Raw genomic sequence first — 14,063 nt, 5'->3', positions numbered from 1 at the left:
CCCATTCACACATGCATGCATCTGCAGAGATGTTAGTGTGTGTGTAGAAATACGTCTCAGGAAGAAGAAGCAATAAAATGAAATTCCAGGTCACGTGGTGTTGAAGGATTTTCAAGTCTTGCAGTAGCTGGAAGAATTACTTGGTTGTGTGTAGGTTGAACATGCAGTACTATGGGGGCACGCCTGAAAGAACAATGTGGTTAAGTCACAAAAAAAACTGTTGTCCCTTTTAAAGGAATAGTTTATCATTTGAGGAAATATGCTTATTAGAGTTAAGGCCATAGCGCACCAAGTTTTTCTTCTGCGTTTTGTCAATCTGTCAAATGACAAAAAATTGTTACACACAGAGTTTGATGTGTTATATTATTCTCTTCGTTGCACAAATTCACAATACGATGGATAGCACTACTCCAGGGCTAACGAATGATTGACATTAGCGAGAAGCTATCATTTAGCTACCTATAGCGTAACCACTGCTGTCTAATATTTCGCATATCCTGTGTTTTGTGACTAATTCCAAGTTGTTCTGCAATCACCTGCTACTATCTTTCTTTACATTACACATCTATGCATTCTTTTATTTCTTTATTTCTTTCTGCTTTGGTGTTTGCACGGACGGTGGCTCTGAGTGGTCAAACAGCCTTCTTTTGGCCAGTTAGCTTAGCTTAGCCTCATCGCCAGCCTGACAACCTCACAGTGACGGCAACACTCCAGGAAGCCACTGCTCCCGAACAAGAAATAGTTCACAAAATTCCCTGTAACATCTCAACATGCCTGTTTTCATATTTGTGTGCATATTAAACAAACATGACATGTCCTGTTAACAGGTGAGCTTTAGACATGCTCGTAGGTGGAAATTGTTACCTTTTTGGACGGAGCTATGGTAGCTGTCCCCCCCCCCGGTTTCTCGTCTGTATGTGAAGCTAAGCTTACTGGCTTCTGACAGTAGCTACATATTTTAACGCTACTACGAGGAACTTCTATGTTGCTTTGGTTTCGATGGTCCCTCTGGATAGAAGTGGTCATTTCTTCAAGCGCCAGATACCCTTTAGAAAACCCCTCATTCTGCTGCAGCAGGGGTCTGACAGTCTGCCCCATGCAGCCCTGGTTCTGATTCTCCCCTGCCTTCCCTCCAGAGAGCCCAGTAGTATGGGCGGAGCATCGAGAAGGAATTTCTGCATGAGCCTGCATTGGGACTGACATTGTGACCCCAGCCGCCACCAGGCAGACCCATACAAACCGGATCACAATATTCCAGGCCCGATCTGCTGAGGTCATTGTCCAGCACATAAACAACCTTTCATTTCTCCGAGCTCAGCGACCTTTTCATGGTGCAGCAGGTGACCGCCAGCTGCTGGACCAAAGTTAACAACAAAAAGCTTGTAAATGTGGCAGATCTGAAACCAGCTGCAGGTGTCGGTGTAAACACTCTGACCCACATTCATGGACTGAAAAGTAGCACGTCAGCACTTGTGAAGCAAAGCTGGTGTCCATCAGAAACGTCAGTGTAGCTAACAGGCATGTTGAAACAACACACGCTGAGGGATGAAGGGAAAAAGAGCATTGTAAAACATCTACTAAACATTAATATAATTCCTGTTGACATAATACACCACCCTTATTTTGTGACACTATTCATTGTAGAGATGCATGAAGGTATGAATGCCTGAACTTTTTCTGTAGTTGAATGTTGTGGAAATTGTATTACATTAAATTTGTTTAGTTGAAAGTTATTGGCTTTCAAATGTAACACCTCGCTGTAAACTGACTTTTTAATGAGATTAAGGATGATAACAAACTTGCTAATTGGAGCTCAAAGTGCATTACAAAATAAAAACAACAGTTCAAATATTAAAATATATTTTAATATTACCGAAAAGGAAAGAACTTGAATAATAATAAACTGTTAAAAATTTAAAATAAAGGTTTGAACTTGAATTTAAAAAAAACAAAAAAAGAGCTTTGTCAAAACCATTTTCACCATCATCATTTTAATAATTGTAATCCTGTAAGATTGACCACTCATGGATATATTAAAGAAATGAGGGTGGAGTTCTAATATGAGATTCAAGGTAAAGGCAATAAACCCCAAAAATGATTGCTGATGACATTTAAAGCTCACTTCTTCGACCATAGTTTGGTTGTTTCTGTGTTGTTCTTCTGGCATCTTAACATCCAGCCACGCTGCACATCATCTCATCCCCGTCTGCGTTGTCTGCGTTGTGTGCAGGTGCAGAAGGAGAAGCTCCATGCAGAGCTGAAGCAGGTGTTGAGTCAGAAGAGAAGTCATCTGAGAGAGTCCACCTGCCAACTGGCCCAAGCAGAGATGGACTCAGAGCCCACAGACCAACAGACAGTAAGCAGCAGTCTGATAAACACTGTTCATATAAAGAATGAAATATTGATTACTTTAGTTTGTATGCGTGGTTGATCAGCAACTGGAGGTCATAGCTTTAACTACCATAACTATTGTTAAAGACGATGGAACGGCGATGCACACAAAGTCACTCCACTGGTTGATAAGGTTCACCGTTTCCTTTTATGGTTCGAGTTTATTCCTTCGCTCAGTCACTGGAAAAAGTGGATGTAATCCAAGAATAGAGTGACCTTTCCTCCGTGACAGCTTAATGGATCGAATGGATTCAGAAGTAAAGTGTGAAGTGACAAATAACTCTGCAGTATATTCTGCACTCACTCTCCTCACTCTCGCGAAACAAGATATAAAACACAGTTGAAGCCCTCGTGCATTTAAAACATTTCTTGTATTTGACCAGAACAGACAGAAGAGCATTCAATTTCTTACATGTTTATTTTTTTTATTTTTTGTTTTTATGCATCCACAAAATGTTTAAATGTTTTAAATTCTTCACTTATAATTCAGAGAAATGGTGTAAATCTTCAGTGTTGCTGGTGATTTGGATCAGACACTCTTACTTTGTGCTGCACAGGAATAAGAACTGTGAATTTATACTTTAAAAAACAAACATCTTCCGCTGCTGAGAAATGCTGACAGAGTTGTCGAGTCACTCTAGAGTTTAGTTGATAAAACCATCAAATTGAATACATAATACATTTTGTTCAGGTTATCCTGGTGAGTTGATGACATGACACTCTGCAAAATATGGAAAATCGGGGCTTCATCTTCAAATATGAATCTAAAGTATTACTGCAACAACTTCGGCAGTCTGAGATCAGTCTAACCACAGACAGACCAAAACAAAACGCAACTAAAAGGTTTATCTTGATTTTGTTAAAATTGGTGCCATTAAAAGTTGTATGTGTGTCTGTTAGTGTGTGGAGGAAGCCTCTAAATCCGTGGAAATCGTGGTGGAGACGGAGGCGGAGGCCGGAGCTAGCGGCTACAGCGTGACTGGTGGAGGACAGCGAGGGATCTTTGTGAAAGATGTCCTCCGAGACTCACCAGCCGCCAAGCATCTCAGTCTCCAGGAAGGTACCTGCGGTATTACTTATAGGAAACATACCCGGAGCTTCAATATGAAAACATGTACACTGCCAAGAGCTTTGGTGAGTGTGTGTCCGTTTGCAAACCAAAACTGATCATCAATATAGTATTCTTGGATATTAAGAATGAAATATTTGGGAATAATAGTCATTAAGGGTGTGACAGACAGTCGCAAATCTTTATGTTTAAACCGTCAACACTGTGAATAACCTATTAACCTAATAAAGAATTATAAGAAGAAGTAGAATGAATGTTTGTATGTGTAATCGTAGTCTCAACCTGTGACGACTAGAAATATTAAAATTATAATTTTGCAATTTTATCGGTTACATTTTATTCAGATTGCTTAAGTTTGGGGGCAATTTTGTGTCATGTCAATTTCTGCTTTAGTTATTACCAATAAAGTGTCAGACATTTTTTTATTAAATTCGGTCACATTTACTTTTCAAAGTAATACCGGGAGTATTGTCATGTTATCACGTCTGATTTGATGCTTTTCTATGATGTAGTTCCCCGCTCTGACCACTGGAGGGCAGCAAACATAGAATAATTTCAACTGTCCGCTATGATCTCCAGAGCAAAAAGCTTTCACTAAAACAACCTTTAAGTATTTTCTTTTTCTAATAATGATGTTACTGTTGTTATTTGCTATAATCGCACAATAAATTCTTGTTTTGAATATAACTTTTGTGCTAGCAACGATTGAACTCAGTGTTGAAGTTCCTCATTGTGACCACCGGGGGGCAGTGAACATTAGCGGCACTGAACAGACAGACAGTAGCAAGTGTTTGGTGTTTACGCTTTTTTTAGACTATAATAAAGACGCTGAAGAGGGTGAAATAGAAACGAAAATATGGGTGAGGAAAAAACACATACTACTTACATTGTGTGGACAGATGGTCCTCCTCAAGTACAAGTGAACACACCCGTATTTAATTGACAATGATTTAATATCACATTATCTCGTAATTAGCCTGAATGAGTCATTTAATATTGGACCTTTTATGTAAAAATGTCAGCTTTTCCTCATATTTCCTCATATTCTTATTTGAGATGTGCCATTACTATACTTTTATAATATTTCTTAATGGTTATATGAGGTGTGCCCCATTGTTATTAGATGATTTTTTTCTGCTGTTTTATGATTTTCTTTTTATGCTTTATTTGGGTGAATCTTTGTGTGTTACAAAGGCTTACCGTGTTCACATGATTTCAGTAAGATTATAGACTTATAGATAGTATTCCTTTAACTGCAGAGATGTGGTGCTATCACCTGATCCGGTCTTTCAGCCAGGAGGCCATTGTTCGTGACCGGTGTGAAACAAGAGGTCAACTTTGTAACTAGAACATTTTAACGTGAATGACGATCGTTTCCTAAAACTAAGTAGTTTTGTTGCCTGAGGCTAACTAAGTCGTTTCCTGTGAAGACGGAGTTTATTTTGAAAAGATTGAATGCTTGTAATGAGCGGATGATGCATGTTGCTGGACTTTTGTAGGAAATTGCACGAAAAATGAGGAGTGACTTTTTCGTAAGATATGAGGATATGTTGTTAAGAATGACCTAACATATCGAACAATTACAAATATAGGTGTATGTTCACTTCCTTTGCTTGACCCTAAACCAGACCGTCTGGTAAATGTCAATCATGTGAATATGATATGAAAGAAGTCGAGACAACAGCGTGCCGCTCGTCAAGATTGTTCAGCAGATATTCTTACTAAAGTAGTTATTTTAAAGATTTCTTGCATTCATTCTCCCTAAAGAGTAACATCAGGCTCAAAAGCAGTGCTTTGCTATTCTCTCTGGTTTAAGATTTCAAGCCTGTTTTACCTCTGACAACACCCAGCATGTTAATCCACAAAATAACTAAAGCTATCAAATACATGTAGTGGTGTAAAAAGTGCAATATTTGCCTCTTAACTGTAGAAGTACAGTACTTGAATAAAAGTAGTTACTTTCCACCACTGGTACTTGTTATTATAAATGTACTTCATTAGTGCAGTTTTTGGCTATTCTACTCACCGATGGATGCAGGACACTACCTCACTACCATTCCTTAGTGCAGTGGTTCTCAAACTTTTTCTGTCACGCCCCACTTTGGAGGAGGAAAAATGTTCATGCCCCACCGCCCACAAAAAATAGCTTATTGTGGCTGCAATTCACCTGTTTTGCACTGAATATCTTTCTAAGATAATAACAATAAAGTGCAACCTGTGAAAAACTAAACAAAACAAGTTAAAATATTTGGCAATAAAGAGTTTTACTGAGTTTTACACTGCATATCTTTTCAAAACAACAATAACATGCAACCTGTGCAAAACTAAACAAAATGCTCCAGATATGTGTCACACATATCTGGAGCATTTTATTTTAAATATGAGCTTTAAAATGTAGCATTCTAAAAGTAAAATAGCTTTGATTTAAGAGCACGTGGGACTGTTGGGACTGTTGGTACACTGGCTGTGGTCATTACAGTGAACAGTGTGATGAGAGGACATGTGAGCCTTTGTTGCTGTACTTTATCTCCTTGGAGCAGAGGCTGCATTTAGCATACCCTGCCTTATCAATGTATTTAAAATACTGCGACAGCAGGAAGCTGTACTCACGTCTGTTTAGACCTCCACCTTTATCCAGGCCCAGCTCCACCTGTATCCAGGCCCAGCTCCACTCACATCTCAGCCCTGCGTCAAGCTGCACTACACAAACAGCCTCCTCTCCCTGAAGCTCTTTGACCTCATCGTCTCATCAGTATCTGGGCCTTTCATTCTACTTTGAGTTAAAACAAACAACCTGCAACCAGATCCGCCGGTGTTCTGGTTTAACGTTAACAAGTGACCGTGTGAACTGAACCGGAACACGGGGGGGGCTTTATGTTTCATCACGTTACGTTTTTTCCTCCTAAATCGTGATAATGACGAACGTTAACAGTCCACGAAGTTCCGCATGCAGTGGACTTTAACTTAACCCAGCAAGTGTGAACGGTAACGGGACATAACGTAACTTAAACTGTAACGGAGGGAAAGACGGTGTAGACATCTTAACGCTGATTGGCCAAGACTCGACACTAGAGGGGCGCGCCCCACAGTTTGAGAACCACTGCCTTAGTGTGTGTAGGATACCAAATATACATCAGATTGTTTATAATTTCGATTTTTACCCCAACCCCTAGTTTCATAAATGACTTTGACAGGATTTAACACTGGTCATAGTCATTGATAATGCTCTCTGTGTGAAGGTGACCAGCTGCTGAGTGCCAAGGTCTACTTTGACAACGTGAAGTATGAAGACGCTCTGAAAATCCTTCAGTGTGCGGAACCGTATAAGGTCAGCTTCCAGCTGAGGAGGACCATCCCTGAAGCAGAGGTCTACGTGCGGCCCCGAGTTCCCAGTGTGGAGATCAAAGGTCCCAAAGCCAAGCTGGCCAAAATGGTAATCAAATATATTCTGTATTTCTATGTACTATTCAGTCTCTCAACTGAATTGTGTTGTTTTAGATCAAATTGAATTTTCTGTTTGTCATAATCAGACTTTGGTCATTACCTTACTAAAAGCCAAAATACTTTTACGGGGTTTTGTTGCAAATTGCAAACTAAATTACTGAATTCCATTTCTTAGACATAATATAAACATTTAGTCCAACAGTTTACAGCCTCAAATTGAATTTAAAACTTATTCGTAGTTTCCAAATACTTTCAGTTGTTCATTTGATCAAACTTCATAAAGACAGCACCTCAACAGATAGTACCATACTAAACTTCCAGGCCTTTGACTGACCCTCTTGTTATTTATGTGTGTGTCAGAGTGTGAAGGGCAGCAAGCCGTTCAAGGTGAAGAAGAAGAGAGGTGGTCGTTTTGGTCTGAAGAGGCTGAAAGAGAAGCGCAGAGAGGAGCTGGTGATAGAGGGAACGCCCCCCGGGCTGGAGATGAGTGACGTAGACATTGAGTTTTCTCTCCCCAAATTCAAACAGAGGAAGAGTGCGAAGGTTGAAGCAGAAGGAGCAGCAGCAGAAGAAGCAGCCGCCTTGGGGAAGGCAAAGAGTAGGATCAGGTTGGCCTTGTTTGTGTCCTTTCTGTTTACTTTTCACGTTGAAATGTTCGCAATTACCTGCTGTGCTGACTGAGCAACATGTGAAGAGGTATGTCGAGGAACATTATGATGATAAAGAATACTGTAATACAAGACTTTTACTACCTGTATTTCAAAGGCATTATCTAAAAAGGTTATATTTGTTTTCTTTTATAAAGAATTCTTTGCCAGGAATGATTATTGTATCTTTGTTACAATGGTTTTTTTCTTCATCTCTCCCTCCTTTCTTTACATGGTCCTCTCAGGTTTCCCCACATGACAACAAAGGGTTATACTGGAGAAGACACAGGAGGAAAAGTGGACACAGGACGACTCGAGGGACAGGTGAATATCTCTCCACCTGAGATAACTGGAGTTAAAGTGAAAACCAAAGGAAAAGGACACAAGTTTGGAATCACGTTTCCTAAGACCAAACACACAAAGTCAGGCTCAGCGTTGGAAACTGGATCTGTAGAGCTGAGCCCTCCGGGTGTGAACACCCAGCTACCATCAGTGGAGTTCAGTTTGTCTGGTGATAAAAACATGGACATGGAGAAGGGAGGGGTTAAGATGAATGCGCCTGATGTGGAGTTTGCACTCCCTTCAGGAAAAGCTGAGGCATCTTTGCCCGCTGTGAAAGGAAAGGCAGAAATTAAAGCTCCTAAAATCAACATCAAAGGAGGAACTGATGCAGCTGTGGGAAAAGTGGATGTAGACGTAGGCAAAGGAGATGCAAAGTTAAGAATGCCAAAGTTGAAACTGCCCAAAGTTAGACTCTCACGTCATTCGGATGAGATAGATGGTGACATCAAGATAAAATCCAAAGGAATTAAACTGCCTCACACTGACATAACGCCTCCAAAAGTAGCAATCAAAGGAGGTGGTGAGATTAATCTCGCCGAGGCAAATATCACCAAACCAAAGAAGGAAGTCGATCTCTCAGTAAAAGCTGCATCTATTCAAATGCCTTCTGTTGATATTTCTGTACCAAAAGTGACGGGAAAGTCTGACGTGGAAGTCTCACTCCCTGAGTTTAAAGGAGCTGGGAAGACAGCAATCAAAATGCCTGCAGTGGACATCTCTGTGCCTGATGTTCATTTGGAATTGGACACCAGACACAGAATTCCTGATGAGGTGGAGGGCACTTTCAAAGGGCCCAAAATCTCCATGCCGAAGGTTGATATCTCATTGCCAAATATTGGATCATCCAAAGTGGATATTGAAGGTCCAAAAGGTGGAGGGAAATTCAATCTACCTTCTGTAGACATCTCTCTCCCAAAGGTGAAACCAGAGGGTGGAGATGTGGATATGGATTATTATGTTGGTGGAGATGGAAAGTTCAAATTGCCTGAGTTTGACATATCTCTTCCAAAGATTAAGTCACCGGAAGGAAAAGTTCATATGAAAGGAGAAGGCTTCAAGTTACCCAAAGTAGACCTGACGCTTCCCAAAGGCAAAGCAGGAACACCTGATTTTGAAGGAGGAAAATTTCAATTATCATCTTTTGACTATTCTCTCCCTAAAATGAAGACGAGTGAGATGGAGGTCGACATTGAAGGCCCTGATGTGAAAGGTGGTAAATGTGAAATACCCACACTCAACATTTCTCTGCCCAAAGGCAAAATGCAAGGAGACATTGAGGGACAATGTGGCAAGTTTAAAATGCCTTCATATGATGTAACTCTTCCAAAAATGAAGTTGCCTGAGGGAGAGGTTGTTTTGGAGGGACCTGAAATCAAAGGTGGGAAGATCAAGATGCCTAATGTTGATATCTCTGTTCCCAGAGGAAACGTAGAGGGAGATTTGAACATTGATGGCAGTGAATTAAAAGGAAGCAAATTTAACATGCCCTCTTTAGACATTTCTCTCCCAAAAATTAAGCTACCTGAAGGAGATGTGAAGCTACCAAATGTTGACTTTTCACTCCCCAAGGCGAACATAGAGGGCAACATGGAGCTGGAGGGCAGTGGTGGTAGCGGTGCCAGGTTCAAGATGCCAACTTTTGACATCTCATTCCCAAAGATAAAAACCAAGGAGGGAGAGATTGATATTGAAGGACCTGAAGTCAAAGGTGGAGCAAAGTTTAACATGCCGTCAGTCGACATCCCTCTTCCTGCTATGAAATCACCAGAGGGGGAGGTAAAAATTGAAGGTCCTGGAGCCAAAGCAGGAAAGTTCCAGATGCCTTCTTTAGATGTGTCACGACCGAAGATCAAATCACTGGGGGGTAACATCGATGTTAAAGCTGAACTGCCTACAGTTGATATCTCTCTTCCAAAAAGTAAAGCAGAGGGTAAGATAGATATTGAGGGACCCACAGGAAAAGGAGGCAAGTTTAAGCTGCCTTCATTTGATGTATCACTACCAAAAGTGAAGATGCCTGAGGGAAATATTGGCCTTGAGGGACCCTCAATTGATATCGCTCTTCCAAAGGGAAAAGCGGAGGCTGACCTAGAAACTAAAGGTAAAGGAGGGCATTTTCATATGCCCTCAATTGATGTTTCTCTCCCTAAAATGAAATCAAAACGAGGTGACATCAACATCAAGGGACCAGAAATCAAAGGTGGGGAAATTAAAATGCCGACTATTGACATCTCAACCCCTCAAGGGACATTAGAGGGTATCAGTTTCGAAGGTGAAGGGAAAGGAGGCAAATTCAACCTGCCATCTGCAGACATCGCCCTCCCTGCAGTACAATTCCCTGAAGGAGATGTGACTTTTCAAGGTCCGAAAGTTAAAGGTTTGAAATTTGAAATGCCAAAAATCAACCTACCAGACATTGACCTGTCACTTCCCAAAGGAAAGGCTGACATTGACCTTAGTATTGAGGGTCCTGAAGTAAAAGGAGGAAAATTCAACATGCCCAGATTTGACGTTTCACTCTCAAAGATGAACCTGCCAGAGGGCAATGTGGAAATACCAACAGTTGATATTTCACTCCCAAAAGGAAAAGTAAAGGGAGACGTTGACATTGAGGGACATGTGGGTAAAGGAGGCGAGTTTCATATGCCCTCGGTTGATATCGCTCTACCTAAAATAAAAGCAAAAGGAGTTGATGTTGATATTGAAGGACCTGAACTTAAAGGTGGCATTTCACTCCCTGTAGGAAAAGTTGAGGGTGACCTTGATATTGAGGGGCTTGAGTTGAAGGGGGGTAAATATAAAATGCCAAAATTTGATGTCTCACTGCCAGAAGTGAGGCTCCCACAGGCGGATGTCAAACTAAAAGGCCCAGACATTAAGGGAGGGAAGATTGAGATGCCAGACATTGATATTTCACTCCCCAAAGGAAAAGCAGGAGGGGAAATTGAAATTGAAGGGCATGCTGGCAAAGGAGGCAAGTTCCATATGCCCTCTGTTGATATATCTCTTCCTAAGATGAAAGCTAAGGGTCTAGACATAAATATTGAAGGCCCTGGTGTTAAAGGTGGAAAACTAAACATGCCAACACTTGATGTGTCTCTTCCCAAAATAAAATCACCCGATGTAGATATCAGCCTTGACAGTCCTGATGTCAAAGGAGGAAAGGTCAACATCCCAACTGTTGACATTTCACTTCCCAAAGCAAAAGTTGATAACCCTGAGGTGAAAGGAGGGAAATTCAAAATGCCGAAATTTGATGTCTCTTTACCAAAAGTGAGTCTCCCAAAGGTTGATGCCAATGTGGAGGGACCAGATATGAAAGGAAAAATTGATATGCCAACTATTGAAATGTCACTTCCAAAAGGAAAAGCAGATGTGGATATTGACATTGATGGGCACAGTGGTAAAGGAGACAAGTTTCACATGCCCTCAGTTGATATCTCACTTCCTAAAATCAAAGCAAAAGGAGTTGATGTTGATATTCGAGGACCTGAAGTCAAAGGTGACATGTCACTCCCTAATATCAAAGCTCCAAAAGTAGATATCAGCCCAGAAGTTCCCGATGTTAAAGGAGGAAAGTTTAACTTGCCAACTGTTGACATTTCCCTCCCCAAGGGAAAAGTTGAAGGCAACCTTGATGTTCAGTGTCCTGAGGTGAAGGGGGGTAAATTTAAAATGCCAGAATTTGATGTGTCTTTACCAAAAGTGAGTCTATCTAAAGGCAATGTCAGTGCAAAAGGCCCAGACATCAAGGGAGGAAAAATCTACCTACCAGACATTGACCTGTCACTCCCCAAAGGAAAGGCTGATGCTGACCTCAGTATTGAGGGTCTTGAAGTAAAAGGAGGAAGATTTAAAATGCCCAAATTTGACGTTTCACTTCCAAAGATGAACCTGTCAGAGGGCAATGTGGAAATACCAACATTTGATATTTCACTCCCAAAAGGAAAAGTAAAGGGAGACGTTGACATTGAGGGACATGTGGGTAAAGGAGGCAAGTTTCATATGCCCTCGGTTGATATCTCTCTACCTAAAATAAAAGCAAAAGGAGTTGATCTTGATATTGAAGGACATGAACTTAAAGGTGGCATTTCACCCCCCAAAGGAAAGGTTGAAGGTTACCCCGATATTGAGGGTCCTGAGGTAAAGGGGGGTCAATTTAAAATTCCCAAATTCGATGTGTCTTTACCAAAAGTGAGTCTCCCAGAGAGAGGCCGGGACATCAAGGGTGGGAAGATTGAGATGCCAGACATTGATATTTCACTCCCCAAAGGAAAAACAGGAGTAGAAATTGACATTGAAGGGCATGCTGAAAAAGGAGGAAAGTTCCACATGCCCTCTGTTGATATCTCTCTTCCTAAAATGAAAGCAAAGGGACCTGATGTGAATATTGAAGGTTCTGAACTAAAGGGAGGACAAATCAACATGCCAGACATTGATCTGGCACTCCCCAAAGGAAAGGTTGACCACATTATTGAGGGTCCTGAGGTAAAAGGAGGCAAATTTAAAATGCCCAAATTTGACGTTTCACTTCCAAAGATGAACCTGCCAGAAGGCAATATCAAAGTGGAAGGACCACAGATGAAGGGAGGAGAGATTGCATTGCCAGCTGTTGACATTTTCGTTCCAGTGGGAAAAGTGGAGGGAGATATCGATATTGAAGGACCTTCTGGAAAGGGAAAATTTGAAGTACCAAAAATTGACATATCTGTTAAAAAAGGTAGTGGGCTCCAAATGCCAAGTCTTGACATTAATCTCCCCAGATTCGATCTTGACCTCAGCCTTCCCTCTGGGCTGAAAGACAAAACTCTTAAAGTGGACACCAGTGGTCCTGAAGCATCAGGAGATTTGAAGAGTTCTGGTCTCAAAAGAGATATTAATCCAGCCAAGTTGAAAGTTAAAGATACAGACATCTGGACAGGTGGTGTAGATGGTCCAGATGCATCCCTCAAACTTCCTTCTGTCAAACTACCGACAGTTGACATCTCAGCTCCAAAAGTGGATCTAGACTTTGGCCTCACCAAACCTAAAGCTGACGATCTGGAAGTGGAGCTTCTTAAAGCAGAGGGGGGCAGGCCTTCTTCAGGGGGCAGCTTTGATATACCTGATGTCTCCCTCAAAGTCCCCAGTTTCTCTCTTCCCAGGTTTGGTGGGAAGTCTAAGAGTGGTGATTTGGCAATATCTGGCCCCAAGGGAGATGTTTCCCTCAGCCAGCCACATGTGGAAGGAGAGATTAGGGCACCATCAGTAGAGTTTGATGGGGACGGAAAAGTCAAAGTAAAAAAGACTAAAATAAAAATGCCCTCATTTGGTGTATCCAAAAAGCATGCAGATGTATCTGTGTCTTGTCCTGATGTGGATGTCAAAGCGAAAAAGGGGGAAATTAACATTTCTAAACCAGAAATCAGTGTTGAGAGCCCAGAAAAAAAATCTAAATACAAAGTGAAATTCCCCAAGTTTAAAATATCATCACCAAAAGGCCAACTCCCAGAGGGAGAGGTTGATGCTAAACTGGGGGCAGAAGTGGAAGGGAAGGGTGGCTTTCATGCACCAGATGTCTCTATCAAACTACCGAAGTTCTCCATGTCAGGATTTGGCTCTAAAGAAAAAGATTTAGGTAAGCCAAGTGGTTACCTTGAGTCTAAGACCAAGGTTAAGATGCCCTCTATTGAGCTGTCACTACCAGTGGCTAAAACACCAGAGACTGAGGTTCTTCTGCCCAAAGCAGAGGTTGATGTCTCAGAGGCCGATATCAGAAGTTATGAGGGAAACCTCAAAATTCCCAAAATGCCAACAATTGACGTTTCCATTCCCAAAATAGACCTGGATGTGTCCCTGCCAAGAGTAAAGCATGACGCAAAAGATGATGGACTAGGAGACAAATTCAAGATGCCTAATATTGACTTGTCCCTTCCTAAAGGAAAAACAGGAAACATTGAAGGTCACATATCTCTGCCCAAAGGAGGTTTTGAAGGTCCAGATGTTGAAATAAAGGGTGGTACAGGAAAACAATTTGAAATGCCGCAAATGAAAATGCCTAAGATCGACATCTCTCTGCCCAAAGGAAAGATTGAAGGTCCAGAAATGGAGATCAAAGGAGAAGCTGGAAAATTCAAGATGTCGCATCTCAACATGCCTTCTGTTGATATTTCACTTCCCAAAGGAAAAAT

The 14,063-nt window shown here is 41.3% G+C and overlaps 1 protein-coding gene across 1 annotated transcript in view; it reads left to right on the top strand.

Moving 5' to 3' along the window:
• Positions 1 to 14,063, top strand: part of prx (periaxin) — a 38,121-nt gene that overhangs the window by 18,171 nt on the left and 5,887 nt on the right. The window contains exons 4-8 of the mRNA XM_031863424.1: positions 2,180 to 2,356; positions 3,292 to 3,451; positions 6,700 to 6,893; positions 7,265 to 7,512; positions 7,797 to 14,063. The exon at positions 7,797 to 14,063 is cut by the window's right edge and continues 2,408 nt beyond it. Of these exons, the coding sequence (XP_031719284.1) occupies positions 2,180 to 2,356; positions 3,292 to 3,451; positions 6,700 to 6,893; positions 7,265 to 7,512; positions 7,797 to 14,063 (7,046 nt within the window). The remainder of the gene's footprint in view (positions 1 to 2,179; positions 2,357 to 3,291; positions 3,452 to 6,699; positions 6,894 to 7,264; positions 7,513 to 7,796) is intronic.

The sequence above is a fragment of the Anarrhichthys ocellatus genome, unplaced genomic scaffold (assembly GCF_004355925.1).
Source record: "Anarrhichthys ocellatus isolate YVR2014 unplaced genomic scaffold, GSC_Weel_1.0 scaffold29, whole genome shotgun sequence".
Taxonomy (NCBI): domain Eukaryota; kingdom Metazoa; phylum Chordata; class Actinopteri; order Perciformes; family Anarhichadidae; genus Anarrhichthys; species Anarrhichthys ocellatus.
The sequence above is the reverse complement of the archived record's forward strand: the minus strand, read 5'-3'. Positions and strand labels throughout refer to the sequence as shown.